General features: G+C 41.3%; 2 protein-coding genes across 3 annotated transcripts; one reads left to right on the plus strand and one right to left on the minus strand.

Annotated features, from left to right (window-relative positions):
* Positions 1-27: 27 nt before the first annotated feature.
* dync1li2 (dynein, cytoplasmic 1, light intermediate chain 2) lies at positions 28-13,227 on the minus strand. 2 transcript variants are annotated; one of them, XM_068730314.1, is made up of 13 exons: positions 13,097-13,226; positions 12,229-12,302; positions 11,624-11,740; positions 11,272-11,502; positions 8,756-8,919; positions 7,598-7,691; positions 7,303-7,438; positions 6,996-7,107; positions 6,833-6,892; positions 6,087-6,131; positions 5,828-5,945; positions 4,825-4,962; positions 28-3,439 (listed from the first exon to the last, which is right to left on the minus strand). In XM_068730314.1, the coding sequence occupies exons 1-13, from the start codon at positions 13,180-13,182 to the stop codon at positions 3,327-3,329; spliced, it is 1,488 nt and encodes a 495-aa protein (XP_068586415.1). In that variant the 5' UTR covers positions 13,183-13,226; the 3' UTR covers positions 28-3,326. The 2 variants fall into 2 exon arrangements, with proteins under 2 accessions (XP_068586415.1, XP_068586416.1); XM_068730315.1 differs by having other exon boundaries at positions 3,325-3,434; positions 13,097-13,227.
* Positions 13,228-16,550: 3,323 nt separating this feature from the next.
* si:dkey-56m19.5 (fibrous sheath CABYR-binding protein) lies at positions 16,551-21,000 on the plus strand. Its single transcript, XM_068731063.1, has 2 exons — positions 16,551-16,706; positions 18,834-21,000. Exon 2 carries the CDS (start codon positions 18,842-18,844, stop codon positions 20,426-20,428), a length of 1,587 nt encoding a protein of 528 aa, XP_068587164.1. The 5' UTR covers positions 16,551-16,706; positions 18,834-18,841; the 3' UTR covers positions 20,429-21,000.
* The last annotated feature ends 439 nt before the right edge of the window (positions 21,001-21,439 follow it).

The following is a 21,439-nucleotide window of genomic DNA, read 5'->3' on the forward strand; positions in this document are numbered from 1 at the left end:
ATAGACACAAAAATGTGAAAGTCAACCAAAGTTTGGATTCTTGGTTTTATTGAAGCCAGGGGTCTGATAAACATTTTCCTTATCTTTGTCGGCGTAAGAAGCGAGAATCCACACGGCAGCTTAAAGGCTACACAATTGTGTTAAAAGTCATACAATCAAACTTCTGAATTAATTCAGGACACAAAAATGCAGCCAGCCATGTGCTTACAATGTGTTGCTATCCGGAATACAAAAAGGACTGGAAGCAGAAGCCCAGTCTCACATAGATGGAGACTGTCAATAGTGGTCGAAGGCAATTCAGTTAGGATGTGAGGAGGCAGCGGCTTTCAACTGACGTTCGAGTACAAAAGTTACTACAACTGGTCATTATTCAATATTTGGGGCGACATCCAACCGTTACAAAGAGCGAGGAGCAACTTTGAAGCCGAGCAGCATGAAAGCACTTCATACACCAAATTTAACAAGTGTGGCCGTGTTATATGAAATATGATATATGATGATATGACATGTCCGTGTGGTCAGTCAGGTTAGGGTGGCATTTCAAAACTAAAACCGTATTTGACAACAAAGAAAACATGCCTAATTAGGATGTAAACATAAACAAGGGGAGGTTTCATGGGCACAAAGGTAAAACCTGAAAATGAATAGACATTTGGTTCATCTATTTAACGACGTCTTTAAAACATCCCTAGCAAAAGGTGTTATGACGATTTCAAAAGGGTTGATATCATTTACAAAATCACCAGCAGAAAGCGGTTATTCCATAGTTAACCACCAGGGGCACCTTCCATAACTTAAGCAGCAAATGCAGATAAATAATGCAGTTTTACTGTGTAGATTAACTTCTAGGTTCATTACTAAATGTTCTATAAAAAGCAAGGCAAAAAGAAAAATATGCAGTCTGTATCTTAAACTGTAGCAACAGGGAATCGATACAAGTGTCCAAGGAAAAGTGCTTATTTCAACATGCGGTGGTGCTGCTCCTGGCTGTCATTACATTGTGCTTCATCCACTTGGGCAACAGACCCTCAGGCACACCCACCCACCCACCAAACAAGTAAACCAAAGGAAAAGTAAAAACACGAGCTTCAATATGATCATAAGTAAATCCAGAACAGATGAGTAGCATCATTTTGATAACAAATCAAATTGTGCATCAAGTTAACGGTACACCAATATGGTCTCGTGGTTATTCCCTTACAGAGCTAATTTAAAGTGAAACCCTAGTTGCATTTGTAGACAGACCAATTTAGAGAATTTACCATAATCTACTGTACACAGTTATGGTATTTGTTTTCCTTTGACTCATGAAACCCCAGATATGGTTGAGTGGAGCAAGGCATTTCTACCATGTTTATAAGGTGTTACTGAAAACAAGAGTTCACAGGCAGGTCAGAAGTTTGGAACGCAAGGGCTCCATGCAAGGGTGGGACAAACAATGGCCACTGGTTAATCTTATGGAGGAATATCAACTATAAAAGCAGAAAATAGTGACTAATATGCATCTTTGGTTCCATGTCCCAATTCACTCCAGGTTTCCTTTTTTGCCATTGTTTGAATAGCAAATAGCTGCTCTCTTCACACTTGCCATTAATTCTGTGAATGCTACTGATGTACACTTTCCATAAGATTAAGCAGGGCCTTGCATACGGTTAATGATAATGTACACTTCATTCATTTTGATTTGATAATGGTGTCATGAATCCATAAATATTAGATTATTGGATATGGTACAGTATAAAGTATAATTTTATTTTTAAAAAAGGAGAGAAACTACAGAACACAATGAAGCAACCCCTTAAGGACACATAAATGAATTGGGAGCATTCCTGTGAAGGCAGGGTGCCCAGTGTGACTGTGAAGGCAAAGGTCATTATGTGAAATGGGCACCGAAAGAGAGCGAACAAAAAGACCCGACTGGACAAACAGGTGCCACCACAGGGATGCATCTCTACAGCTACTTCATGTAGAAACTGGGAATGTTTTGACTGACGTGTGAAGTGCAGCGTGATTAAAACATGTGGAACCAGAAGGGACGACGGAGACATCTCATTGTGCGTCTTTTGGCTGTAAAGAGAGTCGTTTAAACCACAGTAAGCGTTCTCCTGGGGGATCCAAAAGTTCCATCATGTGGTTTCTTCTTAATGTCAGCAGCCTTTACAGTTTGTATGAAGGCATTCAATCTATAGCTCTATTGAATACTATCAACTAGGCCACAGAAATCTCTTTTTTTTTTCTGAAAAATAACAGACCACAGGCTTGTTGTACATTAACAAAAATGTAAAACGAAAATAAATTATTTGGACGACAAGAAATGGACAACAACCTTTTAGCCGATGGTGCTACAGTGCATTTCCTCTTGTGTAGACGAGCACCTCCACTATGACACAAACCGCTAACTGTGCGAGGCACTTAGGAGTTATAGTAGGAAAGATGCTGCCCAACCCCGTCCCCAAATACACACACCTGTAGATAAAGGGTTCTTTGAACACTCTAAGCCCATCAAATCCCAACCAGTCTCATTTAGTCAAACAAGCCATTTCATAATTTGGACAGAATTGCATTTTATACAAAAATCAAAGTTAACCTGAATAGTTTTTTTTTGTGTGTATATATTTACAGAATCCTTCGCGATGAATAGGGCAAATGATAGGATATCAATGATTTGGACTTGTATTAGTGTCATGATGTCAGTGGACTTTTTAACATGTTTGTGTGATACAGATGAATGCTTCCTTAACCCGATAAATGCTGCACAAAATAAAAGAAAAAAGGAGCTTTGTATAAATACATCAGTATCATATACAACATTTTTTTACATATTACGTATGTTTGCATGTATTTCAATTTCTTTTATCAATGTATATTTTTCAAAGTTAAATACCTTTCCAATCACAACCAAATTCCTTCCGTGAGATAAGCTGAACCAGTGGCCACATGACCAGGACATTTCCCCTCTTTAACCCATGAAGAGAGGGCGTTTCACCCCAGAAACTGGGGGGCCTGTCGGAGTGTGCACTCATGTCTGTGAAACGACATCCCTCACAGAAGAACATTTACAGTGGAAGAGAGGACAGAAATAAAGCCAAGCCATCAGCGCGTATCATCTCATTAAACACCTCCATCTCTGTTCTCCGTCTCTCTCCTTCCATTTCACCAGAACACCAAAACATCTGAAACTCATTTTGGTGAAACCACTGTGTGTGTGTGTGTGTGTGCGCTGACTGATATAGACATTGGGAATTTGGTCAATTTTGTATGCTCACATGTACATGTATATTTCCAGAGTATTAACGCAGTGGACGATGCAGCCGTTTTTGTTGCCTTCACGCTTCGTTCTCGGTCGGCGCTGGTACGTTGTTCGTTGAAACCATGGAGTCTTGTTTGCGAGTCATCCGGTCCAACTCCGCCTGGACGTCAGTCAAACCCGGCTTCTGCCCTTGGAAATAAAACAGGAGACAAAGTCCAAAAGTAACCTCCTGTAGCCTCTGTGTGTGTCCATTAAACCGTTTTTCTATGGCCAGCAAGCAGATGGATGGGGGTTGATGCTGATGAGGTCCCATGCTGGAGTTTGGCGGCTCGCTGCCACAGTTAACACTCATGCAAAACTAATCATTAGACAAAAGGAACATGTACTCATGCATTATCCTTTCAGCGGGGCCTTAAAGAAAACAGTGCTCAGCGCTGGGAGAGGAAGTGGTCCCAGTCGGAGAGATGAGTTATGCAACGTTTCCCTCAAAGTCTCACCGGTTACATTCAGTCATTTCACAAACAAACAGCCTTTGTTATATTTACCTGATATAACAAAGTAAAATAAACACATATGCTGGAGCATAAATAAGAATGGTCGACATGCAAAACAGCTGAGGTTACTCAAGCAAAAATAATTAGTTGAGCAAGAAAGCAAAGGGATATGATGTGGAGTGAGGGACATTAGTGTTATAGGGGCACTTAAGATAGGTTGGGTGCATACAGGCCTGTCACAAGTTCCTTCAGATGCCACAAGTTCAGTCAAAGTCTCCCTCTCCCTCTACCTCAACCCCCAGACAGCAAAGTGGTCAACAAAAGGCCCCATTTCCAACTCTCCACTTGTCTTAGGTGTGCATGAGGCCCATGCTCTGAGATGGATCTAAATATTAAGGATGCTAAAGCCAACAGTAATGCTTTATAACCGTGTGGAGGAAGGTTTAAAACTAGATTTACCACCTCGCAGATGTACTCCTCCACCAAACAGTCATGTTGCAGTTAAATCCATGTCTGTCCAAAATGTCATCACTTCATTCAATTAGACATCTACAAACTGTAGTAGTGGAGCATATGTCACAGCGACCAGAAATCTGAAGTGGTTTGCTCAAGGTGTTTATAATAAAAAAAAATAAATAAATAAATAAAAATCAGGATATCAGGAGAATGGGACGGAGGTGAGGTAGCAGTAACCTTCTTAGCTCCACTCACGGGAGAGGCGAGCGAAGGAGGTGAGGAAGAGACGTGAGGAGAGAGGAGTCAAGGCAACAGGCATTTAACAAATAAATGAGACGTCCTTGGTTAAGCGCCGTCAATTAAATATGACAAGTGGCACAGCTGCATCAAAGAGGCTCTATAACCGTCTCTGGCTGCATCAGCTGGTCAGTGTGTCGTTACACCGCTGTATTTGATGATCTCTGTCACACAAGCATAACAATGTTCACAACAACCTACATATTTAATTTTAATTAAAGTCACAATATGAAATCAAAATGCTGATGCCCAATGCGGTCGCTTGCACAGAGGCATAAATAGTGAGGCGGGTCACTGAGATCAGAGCACTGGAACGAGAGATCTTACCTGTTTTCTTGGCGGACCCTTGGACTCCAGCTCCCACTGCTCCACTTCCTGGGCTCCCTGGGCTCCCCGGGGCTCCGGTCTTTTTACTCAACAGGCTGTTGAAGAAGTTAGCCAGCACTCCTTCATTGGCAGCCCCCGCTGCAGGAGAAACATGGAGTTTAAAAATCACATCTGCATTTAGAAAACACCCTTTAAAATGGTGAAAAATCAAGTCAAATATAACAATATTAAGAGGCGCTTTCAGTAGGTTGTACATATTGTTACTAGTTTCTAGTTACCTTCTCAACACTGACAATACCGAGAACACAGGCTAATTATTAACAGATCATCCTGCTTTAATGATTGCAGTCTGGGATATCTTCAGTTAATAGATAGACATCTTCCCATCTTAAATATCTCTCGTTCCTGCCATGTATAATGTGTCGTGCACTCTGGTTGGTGTGTGTGTGTGTGTGTGTGTGTGTGTGTGTGTGTGTGTGTGTAATCCATCCCTAAAATCACAAGTTTGTGTCGGAGGGCTTTACAAGCTGTAGCAGTGGAGCATATGATACCTTCGATTTTTGGATCCTTAATTCTGATGAGGAAATACTCAACAAAACATCCTTTCTCAGGGAAGAACATGTGTTGATAAACTTTAAAAATCCAATTAACTCCACTAACATTGCAATTTCCAACCACAATAGGCAAGGGTTAACAGATGCTCTATTAAATCTGGTTAAACCCACTTTCCAGTTGGAATGCACTTCTGCACTTAATGGAGGCGAGAAAGTCAATATTTCTGCTTAAAGGATGCCAGCTCAGGAATCTGTTAATGCGTTACCTCTTTGGGGCAATATTGCAGCAGTCAGCACAGTTTTTTTGCAGGGGTCAAAACATTGGTTTCAATAAATGTGGAAGATTAATAAAAATGAACTAGAAAAGACATTGCAAGCCCCTGTGACAACCTTAACAAACTAGGGAGCAAGGTTTAATCCTCAATGATCAGAGTTTGTAGAGCTCCTACCTTTCATGTTTGGGTCGGGCTTTTTGACAGCAGCCATTGGTGAGGCGCTGGTCACGTTGGATTGGCCGGTGCGACCCGCAGGCCTGGGAGACCCTGAGGATGTCCGTCCTGGAGACTCCTGCAACACAGACACCAGGTCAAAGCTGTGGTCACAAACAAATAGCCTGGTTCTTCTAGCCGGAAGAAAAAAGTATTCAGAGCAAAAGCATTCGAATGAATCCATCCATCCTCAAGAATCCACATTGTTAAAAAAACGTACCGTTGCTCCTCTTGTTGGTGTGGCCGGCTGCTTTGATAACAAAGACTGTAAAGAAAAAAAAAAAAAAAAAAAAAGTCACAAAGTGAGTTCAGACGCAGTTTATGATTCCAACAAAAATGGTTGAATAATTTCGCATTTCTGGAAAACCAATTGTATTCACCAGTGATTTTGTTTACATTCCTGATGTTCAACTAAAAATGCACAACAAGAAAGCCGTTTTGGGGCTTTTCTTGTGACTACAACTGTATTTCATTGTGTAACCCCGTTACATTAACCTTGAACCTACATAATTACATTATCTCACTTATTTATCTCATTTTTGAAAACTACAACTTCTGTACAGACTTATATTTAGATATAAAGAGGGGCAGTCAGTGCAGATACAAGTAGAATTTGGAAGAAAGAAACCTCAACAAACAATTCTCCAACTTGTAAAACTGAAGCATCAGTCGAGTGTTTTTATTTCTTTAATTGCCTTCCTGGTTTATTCGTCTACAAAATAGGAAGAGAAGGCAATGTCACTTGTCATGAGGAAGTTTCAGACCTTCACCACAACACGAGTACAGTATAGAAATCTGTTCAATAGTGAAAATGCCCGCTCACGATGCCACTTAAATTTTACAAAATGACTGATTCTTTTATCTAGTTGTTGACTACATTTTAGCCAAATTCTTTGGTGTTTTATTTCATTTTAGATATCTTTGTAGACAGAAATCATGAAATATGCAAGACAGACCGAGACTTACCTGTTGTTTCATCAGGAATACCTGCTCATCCTCTGCATTTATCTCCTTTTCATGAACCAGCTGTGAAGAAGAGCAAAGGAGAAAGCATGCAGTTATGCAATTGTAACTTTGGGTTGTAAAGTCATCCTCTAGAGTTCACATTCCCTCAGTACATTGACATTACCTTTCGTACTGGAGGCTTCGTGATAAAATCTTCAAACGGAGCCTCGGGTCTGACTGTTGATAAGTTTTCATGCAAAATCCCAATTTTCTTCTCATTATCCCATCCAGATGGACTGAAAGGAAAGACAAGACCATTCCAATTACAGCAGGTGCAATGATGTAAACTCTGCTAGAGAAAACTGATTTATAGTATATGATTCACAACAAATACGGAAAGAAAAATTACCCAAATGTTACAATTACGTCAGACAGACAAAAACCAAAGAATCGCGATAAACTCAAACTAGTGCATCTCTATCTTCACTCACATGAACACTGCATCCTTCTCCACCACTAAGGCCGGTGTGGTGAACTGGAACTCATACATCTTATGCACTATATATTTGTAAAGCAGATCCATGTTCTTCTCCTCTTTGACTGAAGTGTAGATCAGGCCAGCTCCATCTGTTTCATTCTGTTATGGCAACAATTGTTGGGCTAATCACATCGATGGATTAATTGATGATAATCAACAAAATATGGGCCATTAAAAAAACAAAACATTTCTGTCATGAATATAATGACCATTGTGAGAGAATAAACAATTATATATAAAAAGGATACACTGTAAGCAAAATTGCCTAATGTGGGACTGGATGAAATCGAAGTGCTCTTCTCTGTAGTCGTGCTCCTTCTCTAGTACGCCGACTGCGTCACACTGAAGGACAGAAGATTGAGAGAGGGAAAGAGATACATATTTTAATGACCGACATTAAATTGGCAGCATTCACAAATATGAACAAGGCTGCTGCTCTCTGCATCAGTCAATTCTGTAATGAGTCTTTTCTCTTTGTCATACCGGACGGACAGACGGACGGACGGACGGACGGACGGACGGACAGACGGACGGACACACACACACGCGCACACCCCTTCAAGGGCTTGTGTTCCAACAGTCGTTTTTTTAACAGACTAGTTGTTTTGTTGTTGTTTTTGATACTAGTCTGCCCGATAACCATTTGGCACAGGAAGTAGAGCTGGTGCTGAGGACAGTGACAGCAGATGACTGAGGTAGGAGGAGTTGGTGGTGATTGGAAGGATGGACGACTCCACAAACATTTCTGCTCGGAGCAGAGATTTGTGTGCGTGGTGATGTGGCAATGACAAGCACTGAATTACAGTACTTCCTGTCCCTGAGTCAGCAGTGACTAATCACTTCCATGATTAGTCACAACAGAAGGTGATGTTCAAAAGAAGACCGACAGAAAACAGTGGTCTCGAACAATTACTTTTTTCTGCCAAGTGGAATGCTTTTTTTCCCTCTTATACGGACTAGACAGAGGCACCACTGATAAAAAAAAGAAATACAAAAAAAAGGCACATTCACTATTTTCTTGTCACGGGTAGCATGTGAAGCTCTGCTGATACCTACGCTGTGATTTCCAGCACTAGTCTGGAGGGTTAACAAGCAAGTATAATGACAGCTTTTTATTAGAGGAGACGGTCTCACAAATCACAACACTAAAAAGCACACAAAAGTTCATAGGGTCTGAGCCCAAATGTGCTCTGCTCATAATGGAGGCAATTAAAGAAGCCATTAGAGGAAACCAGCAGTGAGGACAGCATTAGAGGAGGCTTTCTGTTTAGGGTGCAAAAAAAAAAAAAAAAAAAAAAAAAAAAAAAAAAAACTAAAAACCTGTATAGCGACAGCGAAACATTAGTTGTCTCTAGATAGAGTCTATGGCTTCACATAAGACATTTGGGGCTGTAAGAATAATTTACCTTTGTGCAAACTATTAGCACTGGAATGCCCAGGTTGTGTGTGAGCGTGTTGTCCCCAAGTGGTAGCACAACAGCCTCGTCTTCCCCTGCTGGTGGGGCCCGTCTCTGTGGAGAGGATGGGGTGGCATCCTCTGGTTCTGTGTACTCTTGGAACACTTTCACCACTAGTGGAGAGACAAAAGGAGGAAACGGTAAGAGTTCAGACAATGAATGGGGGGGGGGGGGGTTATATGCAGGAAGCTTTGGCCTACTTCCTCAGGAGCTTCAGATGCAGTTGGGCCACAAAGCCAGATTGACTTGCTGTTTTGAGCCATCTTCTCTACTTCCAAACATGGGATTTAGTACATGGGGAGAGGACTGGTGTTACAAGCAATCTAAAAGGGGAACCCTCCTGGATTACACAAATCCAGTGCATAGCACAAATAGAATCTATACACCAGGAATTTAACATGATGATTTGACACCATCCAAAATGTTTCATTTGAAGTTGAAGTTCATCTACAGATGACGGCTAAACCTAGTTTGACAAATTTGAATGACGGCTAAAAATGTCATACTTTCATCTAATCCTTTTCTAATGCCGAGACATTAAGCTTTACACGGGCTCTGTTGAGCCAAGACATGGCAGGAGATTTATTGAATGAAAACCAACAGAAAAGCAAACAAATCATAAATCATAGGAGCAGCTACTAGCAAAAGAAAAAAAAAAAAACATAGTGAAAGAGACAAAGTCCATCTGTCCACAAATAAGGTGGGGTCAAAATACATCGGCACATAATCGAAAGCTGCTAAGCCTTCACTAAATAAAAAATAATGACATGCATTGAGATCCAATAGGTATATCCATTTCTTGAAAGACATCAGTGAGCTCAAAGCTCAAACATGTCATTTCCGGTCAACTAAATGTCAAATAAGCAAATTAGGTCTCACTGACTATTGTAAGACAAGCCCAAGTTTCACATCAGTCTTAATCTGTTTCCTAGTTATGTTGTTGGCTCATGACTAAAACGTTTTTACAGGTGTCAGAATACTCGTTTCCTTTAATAAAAAAAAAAAAAAAAAAAAAAAAAAAAAGGAAACAGACTTGGAGTGAAAACAAAATACCCTCAATGTTTGCCGTCACACCACTCCCAGATACTGTAGGCAAAAGAAAAGTCCCCGTCTTGTCACTACCACAGAAGTCAAGTGATATATTTTTCATTTCAAAGTGTTGTGCGGGCAGCAATAGCTTGGTCCTGTAATTCAACTTGAGACGACTCCAGCAGGCAGACTACTTCAGTTACAGCATAACAGGAGTCACAATGTCCGGCCCACTGACTGAATTCAGACCCACTCAGTTTTCTCTGACGCTGCTGTTGGAGGGGAGGGAACCATGATGCAAGACGCCTGCAACACTCCCTGGACAAGAGCACACACACTTCCAGTCGGTCTGTCAGACTGTCTCTCTCTCGCTCATATCTACAAATATGTAATCTGACTAGGTCTCACCAATCTGCTGCTGTCACTACAACACTTTTGTCATCACTTGGCTACCAGGTTCCATTTGCCAGCAGACTTGTTACCAATTGTCACCGTGTTGGCATGTTAAATGCTGGAAACACTTTTAGACCCGTTTTGTCAAAGTCATCTGAAATCATTAAATTTGACTTGTAAGAACAGCAGCAGTGTTTGCTGGCGGACACGAACATCCTGTAAAACCCTGCAGGCTGAAATAACTTGCAACCTCCAAAAGTATTTTCCCCAAAACACAAAAGAACTGTTCATAAGTGAGAGATAACCAGTTCTAAAATTAACAGAAGTGCATCACACACACACACACACACACATTGATCTGCAGAACTCGCCTACAGCCAGAACACACAGCTGAGGATCATGGGCCCCTCTGATGATGACCTAGAAACATCCATGACAATGTGCAATGTTACTCAGTGCTTGCCTTCCATGCTACGCAGCTACCAACGTCTCTTTTTCCCCCTTGTAGCCACAGTAAGGATCTTATTATGGAAGACTCCCATTGATTCCAACCTGGGTGCTTCACGCAGTGCGCTTTCCTTTAAACCCCCTGCCTAGACATATAATTCAACGATATGTATGCTTATATGCATGTTGAGACCTTTTAAAAAAAAATATCACCAAATTATATCAGTCTTAACAAACTGACTGCTTTAACGAAAGAAAGACCTGTTTGGAATTATGAGATTCGTTGCCATTCATAACATTTGACCACTTCATCAATCAAATTCAATCTTCAGTCTCATTACCGCCATGTTCATTTTACTCCGACCAAATACTCCACCGGCTACCCACATGGTACAGATTTACATATTCTGAGATTTTAGCTAGCGATAGATAGATAGATAGATAGATAGATAGAAGTTGGCACATGGTTGTCCAGCTGAAGTCAGCAGAAAAACATTACAACAAACTAAGCTACATTTTCAAAATAAAAGCCTTGATGAGGTTTCATTTTGATACAAGTCACATACGAGCAGATGATGTCATAAATCATGACTTACTGTTCTGCTCCATTTCTCTCATGTCCTCTGGAGAGATCTTTAGCTTGTCAACATGGTCACGTAGCACACTGGCCCACTTCTTCAGTGACTCCATAATGGTCCAGGGCCGTGACATATCCGCAACAAACACAGCTAGACAGTCAGGTAGTGACTGAGCTGAAACAGCAAACTTAAGTAGGCCTTTGTGGTATAGGTCTCCATCCAGGATCCACACATTGCAGCGAGTAAGATCTACAAAAGGAAAACAGAATACTAGTTTAATACAAGCAATCTTAATTAGTAGTTCTAAATTACTGCTATTTTGTAAAGGCTGTAAAACAACCACAATTGAAGCTACAGCAGGTAAACTCACCATCTCTGTCTTCATCATGGACATTCAAGTACAGATACTCCAGTCCCCTGCCTCTCTTGTTGTGATCCGCTCCCTGAAGTTTAGCTATAAGAGCTGTTTTTCCTGATCCATCCTCACCTGTAAGACATTTTACTCATCAGCTTACATGTGATGTCATTCATTATTATCAGCAGTCGTGACCTCAAATGCAATGGGACTGCCCTCTTGATCTCATGACCGTCAGTGGCGCTCTCTCTCTCTCTCACACTCACACACACACACACACACACACACACACACACACACACACACACACACACACACACACACACACTTGGTCAATAGCAGTATTTCTCACATTTGTGGAAGGCCAACTCAAATAAGTATGTTCACACACAGGAAGACATCTCTGGATTTTGTGTTAATTATGCCTTTCTTTCAAGAGTGTGGGAAGAAACACAGCTGAAAGTGTAGACTGTTTGAAAAGTCAGAAAGGTTTTAATTTGCAATCATTCGCTTTTGTGAGATCAGTGTGTTTGTGCAGTCCACTCCCCTCAGGGTTGACCACTTAAAAAAAAAAAAAAAAAAAAGCATAGATTTTCTCACGTGCAAGAAGTTATGCTTACCAAATATCAGGATATTTTTTCCTGACGGCAACTTTGAACTCGATGTAGTTGAAACTTCACTCAGTATTGAGGTCCTACAAGAAACAAGACAGATATTGAGAAAAACAGAGCTGACCGTTAGATTGACAGTCAAGTGACACAATGACAGCTCGCTGTCTCAAAACACAAGTTGCTACCAAAACGGTAACATTATTTGGTCAGCTAACGTTACATAGCTTAACTACTACGTGTGTGGTTCAATATGATTATTCAGTCAGCTAGCCCAGTGATGTGTCCACCACAACACAACACGAAATGATAAGTCATGTCCACTGATATAACGTTGGCGATGGTTCTCAAAACACGCAAGCTTGAGCCTCATGACAGTAACATTACGAGCCCTTGTGATACGCGATGACTAAAGACAAGAGTATTTTTCTGCATAACGTTACTTGAGTCGTGTATGGGTTTAACGTTAGCATGTTGAGGTTCCTGTTAGCTTGTCGTATCCTGCATTAAGAAGCTAGTATGTAGGTGTTGTCTTGACAATAACTTCTCAATCTCCCTGATACTATGAAAGGCTCCCTCAAACTTTTCGTTGATTCAAAAACATCCCTTGTATTTTAAAAAGCATGCCAACACGGACACCCTTAGCTAACGTTAACCACAATGTAACCCAGTAAGTATCTCACCTCGGTGACGTTAGCTGAGCAGCTAACACAAGTAACGTTAGCACACTGACCGCCCTGCTTCGGCTGGTGCTAATGTTACTGCTAGCCGGGGCCGGTGTTAGATTGTGAGCGTCAGTAACAAAGCAGAACTATAACGGTTGTTTTTCAAAGAAAGGCCTCGGCAGATACGAAGCCGTTGAAACAATAAAACAACTTGCCATAGGTTTTGTCCTTCTTCCTCTTCGGTGTTATTGTCGCCTGCTCCGGCTGCGCCCGGGAGCTGTTTCTCCAGAACGGGAGCCATCTTCTCTTTCTATAACCACAAAGGCAAGGCCCTGCTGCTGCTTGGGCACCACCACTAGCACCGCCTTTATCCAAGCAGCCAAGGGTGCGTTGCATTCATTGACTGCTACGCCGCGCAGGGATGGGTGCACCTCTGCAGATCTAACTGACGTTTCTAAAATAGCAATAAAGTTTCGTTGTTTATCGCCTTGATGATTACCATAAACATGCATTTATACAAATGTGATACGAATGTGAATATAGGATTTTATTAATCTTTGTGTTTCAAACGTGAGTTCGTACCGTCAAGCACTTCTGGTCACATGCCAATAAGTGATGTCATTGCAGGTTTTCCCCCTTTAACAGCTGATGGAGAACACCGTGTGATACCAACAATTGACTTGTGGCCAGAGGTTCAACGTGCTTAAAGCCAATAGCATATTTAGTCAATAGCAGTTTTCTGTGGTGCGTGATCCAGTGTGGTTTTACCCTTCATTTTTTGACCCTAGAAACTTACAGGGATTGAACACAGTTCGAAATGTTCATTCTCCAAGTAGGAGAGCTACTAACTAAAGATGAATGCCGTTGCTGCTGAGATGAGCAGGTGTTTTTTTTTTTTAGCTACTATAGAGTTAATCTAAGGTGTTAGATTAACTTGTATTCAAAGCTGTTGCATGGAGAAAAAACAAGTGTGCCAACCAGCCCAGATCCTCTCGCAACAGTTGCACTAGCGCCACCATCAAGCCATTAGTCCATTTTTGAGTAAATCACCTCAGGCAGTTAACTCTGAAACCTGGTCACCGTATTGTTCAATAGCATCCCTTGGATTAAGATGTCTAACAGATATAAATTGAACCAATTGATTTGGAAACCATCATACATTTGGTCATGAATTAAATCCGTTCTGAATCCACCTTTAGCATCTCAGAATTAGGCTCTGTGGTATGCATTTTCATTCATATTATGTCATACTATTCATACTGTTGAGATATATCTCCAGTAGAGGGTGCTATTTATTTTTCTCTGAAACTGATTGTGTAGAAATTGTAACCAAACCACTTAAAGCACCTCTCCTCCCTTTTCTTCCAATGGCTAATATTTTACACATTTGAACTGGCATCATATTTATGGAGCAAACCTATAAATTTCCTTTATTTGAGTGTTATGGCATTTATTTATCAAGAATTATGAAAGATCAAATTATTTAGAATTAAATGCAGATATCCACAAACATACTTTGATTTCTAATACTTTAACATTGCAACAACTAAATAGTGTCTCCAATGACGAGCGTTAAGTGTGACTTTCAACAACTGTGCTCAACATCATTAATTTCAGGCCATTTCATAAATGTTTTGAGAGTTTTCTTGAAAACAGTGTGTACGCTCTATTGAATGACTTTGGGAAATTGGCCATGAATTCTGAAGTCAAATTTCTGAAATCAGGTTATTGACAGTTCAGTCATATATTCATAGAATATATGAAAGCCTCAACACAAACCCAGTAATTTTTGCACATTCCTGCACACACTGAGCTATGGGCTCGTAAGTGTGTTGTTGCACCCAACACCTGTTTCTTTATTTATCCATCTCTTCAGTCTTTGGGACAGTCTAGGCCAAAAGGCCCAGGACTTGTAGACAGAGCTTTGGACATTTTCATAAAAGCTCTGGAGGATTTTCCAAGACCTTCCCATATGTCCTCTGGAGCAGTGTGGTTGGCTGGAGTGGTGGTTATACTCCTGAATGCATTCCAGAACTTTTGCATCATGTGAAATTCAGCCTTTGCTGCCCCTTTGTCACTATAGCACTGCTACCATCAGGGAAAACAAACAAGGCGGATCTTATAACTGATAGAAACTATAACTTGGTGGCAGAAATACTAGACAGCAGGTCTAACAAGATCAACTATAAAGCAGACATCCCTTTTTTTGTTTTTCAATATTTTCTTACACTCCACATTTTTTGTATTGACATACTGAATGAACCAGGAATATTTAATTTATCATCAACAGAAATATTTGCTTATAACATTGAAATTGGTTCATTTTTACATCTAAAAGATTTATCATGTATCATTGATCTTGATGCACATCAAGGTTTCTCCACAGGTGCTGTGCTATGGACTCTTGTAACAGGAGAGGGTGCTGTCTCCTCAATAATAATGTGTGCTTAGCATGAATAAAACATGAGTGATACATATATTTAATTAAAAATCCTTTGGGTAAAAAACACACAACATGGGGGAAGAAAAAAAACAGAAAAAAAACAATAAATAAATAAAAGTCTCTCTAAAGTACCGAAACCATTTTGATATGAGATGAGAGATATGAGATGTTTCATATTGTTGGAGAAAGATAAAATGTCTTCATTATTTAATTAATATACACATTATCTGATAGTCTTCAGTGGTTTTCAGATGCCTCAACCTGGCAGTGTGTCAGTGGCGTGGTGCCTCGGTCAAACTGTTGAAGAAGACAACATGATCGCCTGGAAGGGCCAGTTGTTGAATTTCATTAAGTCTCACCCCGGACCAACTTGTCCTGTAACACATGGAAGGCAAATAGCAACGAGGCGCAATGCATCAAAATACTTCACAACATTAGAGTGAACTTTTCGTCCTCAAGAACTGTACATTCATTTAAAGCCAGGCATGGGATTGCACATAAATACTCTACACAGCCTGTTCCTCTAATTTATAATGGTATTAGTTAATTAATTTAGATGAGTTATGGAGAAGCGCATATCAAAGTTCATATATCAACAGTTTACCACAGCTCAAGAATAAACCACATTTTGCTATCATGTATATTCAATTCACCAAAAGCAAATCAAATTGGTTTGCTTTATACTTTACTAAGAATTCCGTAAAACGTGTAAAGCTCTTTTTCAAGGTTGCTATGTATGACGTAACTAGAGATGAGCATGCATGTAACAACAGAAGAAAGAAAACATCAAGGAATCACTGTAATTTTCTTTTGGCGATTAATCACTGTGTGTGTGTGTGTGTGTGTGTGTGTGTGTGTGTGTGTGTGTGTGTGTGTGCGCGCGCGCGCGCGCGCTGCATAGTGTCTTTACTGGCATAATGCCTCCTATGCATAATTTATATTATAGCTATTATAGTATTACTCCTGTGGGGAGGGGGGGTAACATGAAATCCTACGGCAATATTCTTTCGTAAAACAAGAACAGAGCAGAGATGGACATTTTACGACGTGGAATTAGTGCAAGTCTGCTGAAAATGACCCCCAGTCCGCAGATGTATTTACGCAACAGAGAAAAATGCTCTGAAGTGGGTGAGTGCGGGAGAGGAGGGGTTAAAGATTGGGAGGGTATAGATTGCAGAGGGGGCAGGGGTGGGCTGGATTGTGATAGCGACAGATGTCTAGAAAACTGTAGAGGAGGCACTCCTCAGTTCCTACACAGTCCCAGACTGCACCTCGGAGGCAGGGGCGGAATCTGCAGCTGTCACTCCAAAGGTTTACCTCCATAATCACATCCAGCCGGAGCCTGGAAAAGAAGCCCAAGTGATCACTTTCGAGGAATACAGGTCGGTCTAATGCAGAGCATTGCTTCAGTTTTTTTGATGCTTTATTTTTTCAGTTTCAGTTTCAAGTGTAGGATCTATGTTCCGTGGGTAAAATGAAAAAAAAGAGAAGTGAGTGAGAAAGACAGATGCTTGTGAGCAGCAGCTTACCCATTGTTCTCTCTCTTTGCCTTTCTCCTATTATCCAAATTTGCATAATAGAACATTTCAAGAGTTGCATAATGAAGAAAGGCTTTTTTTTCTCTTTCCCGTTCTAAGTGGTCGGATTTGATTTAGTGCGTCTTCTGAGGTAGCTGTTTTTTTGTCAGGACTGGCTATTTAAAAAATAACTGGGATAAAGAAAAGCGTAAAACAAAGTTAAGAAGTTGTGGTCCTCATTATGTATTTACGCTTTACTGTGGTGAATTTCGTTTTCTTTTGCATGGTCGTGTGAGTACGACGTTTTCAAATGCTCGTGAACAAAAAGGGCAGAGCAGCTGAGAGAAGCAGCGGTGGGCGGGTTGAAATGGGGGATGGAGACCCCTCTACAGCTTGTATCACTCCAGTGTTCATGGCCACTGTATACTGTAATTCCCCTGTACAGTAGCCTAGGCATATATCCCCCACTATAGCGCAGATTATCATCAGTGTTTGCTGGCAAATATGCCCATTCCCATTACTTTTTGTCAGTGAGTATCTACCGGTGAGGAATCCATCCTTTGTTACCGACCGGCACATGCTGCCGTACCTCTGCGTGTCTTTATCTTTCTAAATGTGTGTAATAAACCTTTGTGTGGACGGCACATTCACGTATTTACTCTAAAAGGCATGGAAAAATATCAACGATGATTTGATCTCAAAATGTCTGTGCTTTCTCCTTAAATTGTAATTTTTTTGCTTTATGTGATTTTGAGGCCGGAGGCACCAAGAACATTTGGCAAAAAAATAGGCAAATTAGAAATCAATCACATAAAAAGATAAAGCCTGATTAGTTAGCAGTAGGTCCAACAGCAGAATTCTGTCTCCGTTGTTGCAAAAGCAGATGTAATGACTTATTTTTACCATTGACCTGTTCATTTTACTGTAGATTGGTGTAATGGATGTGCAGCTTGTATCGCATATGGCGCATCCTGTCTTGATTGCTCTATTGCAGCACTATGGACAGTTCCCAGGTTGTTCCTACCTTCTGAGGCAGTAAAGGTCCTGCTTGTAACATTTTGAACATAATCGCCTAATTTCAGCTTTTTTTGGAATAGCCTCTCTCCAACCGAAATAGATAAAATAATCAGGCTGTGGCATTTAAAATAAATGTAACCTGTAATCTCCATCTGGTTAAGGCCTCTCTTGTTTTTAAACAGGTTGATTTGTTCAGCGTCAGCTGAAACATTATCAGTAAGATAAAGTTAAACTTCCAGTTCTCTATTCTGTCACTGAAAGGAAGCTCCATTCTGTTGCAATCAGAAACTCTTCCTCTACGGCCACAGCAGTGTTGACACATTCACACAAAGAACTAGTTGTACAACTAGCTAGTAAATGTTTGCTGTATTCAGATATATCTTGTATGTGAATGTAACTGCAGGCTGTGAATTGCATATGTGAACTCTGTAGTTTGTAGCTTGTCATGCGGAAAGAGGAATAGTTGTACATCTACAGCATAATGTTCAACTAAGAGTTGCGAGCTCATTTGGCTCATTTGGCATTGAGCCTTACTCAACATTCCTGAAAGGGTAGAGGCTCTGTTGAGTTGTCTGATCTAAGTAAGGTTCCCATACATTTACATCTGTGTTCTAGCCAAACTGTTTGGCTGAGAGCAGTTTCCTAATTAAACTTCTAGTTCACTTCAAGACAATAGACTTCTCTCAATGCTCCTTTCATACAAAACACTGTTACATTTGAAGGAACTAAGTCAAATGCACACTGAATTTTGGAAAGTATGACAAAATACATTCCTAATGTTCACATGTGGTGTATACATTTTTACTACCTAGAAGAAGTACCTCAGTAAAGTAGGATCATCTCAGTGCTTGGGTGACATAGTAGTTCATTGGTTAGCACTCTTACCTCACAACATGCTTAACCCAGCCAGCTGGGCCCCTTTTAAAAATGTTTTGTTTCTCATATTAAAATACACCTTCATCTACTTGTTCCTAGGAGACATCATGGGAGGCAAACTGAGCAGGAAGAGGAAAGGATATGATGTGAGCGATCCCAAAGAGACGAAGGATGAGTCCACAGCAACTGCTGCTGGTGCAGAGGAGTCTGCTAAATTGGAGGACGGAGCCCCGCCCACAGAAGCTAAAGTGACAACTGAGACAGGCAATGTGGTAAAGGAAGCTGTAGGGTCAGCTGTGGCAGCAGTAACTGAAGCTGTAAAGGCTCCAGAAGAGCCCAAATCTGCACCTCCAGAGGAACAAGCTCCTGCAGTAGAAGAACCAGCTCCTGCAGTAGAAGAACCCACTCCTGCAGTAGAAGAACCAACTCCTGCAGCAGAGGAACCAACTCCTGCAGCAGAAGAACCACCTTCTGCAGAAGAGAAGGTAGCTCCAGTAGCACAAGAACCAGCTACAGCAGTAGAGGAACCTGTTATAGCAACAGAGGAACCAACTGCAGCAGCAGTGGAGTCAGCCTCAGTAGTAGAGGAACAGGCCCCAGTAGAGCTCCCAGAGGCTACAGCAGTAGCAGCAGAGGAACCTGTGCCAATTGAGGTTGAGTCTGAAGCTGCACCTGAAGAGCTCCTTGTAGAAGAACCTGCTTTAGCTGTAGAAATTGTTACAGAGCCAGAGGTTGTTCCTGTCAGCACAGAGGAAGCACCCAAGGACCAAGAGCCAGAGCCCATCCCAGAGACTGTTACTGAGCCAGAAGTCACTTTGAAGGAGACAGTGGTCCCTGCTCCTGTCCCTGAACCCGAGCCAGTGGCTGAGCAAGCTGCAGAGCCAGTGCTGGAGGAAGCCCCAGAACCAGAGCTGGCAGCAGAGTTTGAGTCAGAGCCACAGCAAGTATCAGTGGAAGCATTCGAGCCAGAACCTGAACCAGAGCAAGCACCAGAGCCAGAGCTTGAACAATTACCAGAGCCAGAACCAGAACCAGAGCAAGTACTACAGCCCGAGCCTGAGCAGGTGGCCAATGCAATGGGATCTGCAGCAGAGGAACAAGTAGAAGAAGTTGCGCTGGAACCAATTGTAGCCACATCTGAGGTTACTCAACTTGAGAATGCGGAAGTGGAATCAGCTGAGGTCTTGGAGACTGCAGCAGAGGAGGTCCCCGCTGTATATCAGCCTGTAGAAGAGGAATCAGTTGCAACAGAAGCCCCCAGCACTGAGGCAGCAGCTGAGCCAGAAGCAGCAGAACCTGTCCCTGAGATTGTCATCTCAGAGTCTGTCTCTGCCAGCGAAATTACCGCTGAGTCCGAAGAGGTAGCTGAGGCCTCTGTGAAAGAGGTGCCTTGCCCAGAGCCTGAGGTAGAAAGCAAGATGGAAAATGGAGATATAGAGAGCCCTTCTGGTACAAAGGATGTGGCAGAAGTAGATGCACTTCCAGCTGTGAATGGAGAGTGCACATATTCTGCTGCCACACAGATAGAGGAATGTGTTAATGGTAATGAAAAGCCAGAGGAGATGCCTATCAAGGAGCAGAGTGACTTTGAACTGAAAAAGGAGGTGAACGTGAGCGGGGACGTCCAGGAAGTTCCCGATGCAGTCTCTAACATGGCAGAGGGCCTCAGCACTGAGATCACCCAGGCAGTCTGAAAAAGAAGCCATCTTTAAAATCAATGTGAATTCAGTTTAATCCTCCGATGGTGCGAGAAAGCCATCCAGGTATCACAAACACAGCTAGGCTTTGTGGAATGCTGTAACCACTGCAATGTCTATAGTGGTAACTCAGGCAAAAGGAAGTTTTCTCTCGAGAAACCAAAAATGAAATGCAACCACTTCAGGATAGAAAGAGATAGAGAGAGAGAAATAGGAAGAGAGATGGAAGTGCAGAGAGGAAACTTGAGTTTGGAACAGGAGGGTGAGTGCAGACAGAGAGTGAAACTGGACAGCAGAGCAAAAATAATGGGCAGCAAATATGATATTAATGAATGGAAGGAATAAATCTGTCTTTGTGTGAGCGCCCAATGAATATTACAGAGTGGTTTTTTGGAACAGCATTCATTATTCGTATATTATCTGATTTAGAATGTCATATATCCTTTCTATTACTGTATGCAGAGACATGACATAAACGTTTGGCCTTTTATAATAATGGTACTTGTGAGGACTGTTCATTTTAAATTGATTGTTCGGAATAGAGAATAAAAAGAGATTGTTATAGCCTACAGTGATCTTCCTTTCTTTTCACGCATTCTCCCAGCATCAAGTGTGTTACAAGTGTCTGAGGCACTGGGTTATCAGTGCCATGTATTGTACATTACTCTAAGCTATCATTAGACTTTCTTACTAATGAATCAGTAAATCGTAACTCATTTCAAACCATAAAATCAAAGAATGAGTCATTTTTTGTACTGTAGTTTCAAAAGAAGCAGAGCAACATTATTTACAGAACGTCTGTTAATTACAAACCACTTGTTGACATCCACTGCCACTACAGCTCATATTAGCTCGAGTGGGTAAGAGTTTGACTGATTATTCATATCTACGAAGAGCAATGGCCTTTAGGTCAATGTCCACATTACAATTATGTTGGTTGGTGGAACATGGCTGCCGAATGTACGCAGACAGCATGTCATGATTGGGCAAACAAAAGGATTTCATTGT

Source organism: Cebidichthys violaceus, unplaced genomic scaffold (assembly GCF_023349555.1).
Source record: "Cebidichthys violaceus isolate CVI_PGR_0920_01 unplaced genomic scaffold, fCebVio1.0.p SCAF_5, whole genome shotgun sequence".
Lineage (NCBI taxonomy): Eukaryota > Metazoa > Chordata > Actinopteri > Perciformes > Stichaeidae > Cebidichthys > Cebidichthys violaceus.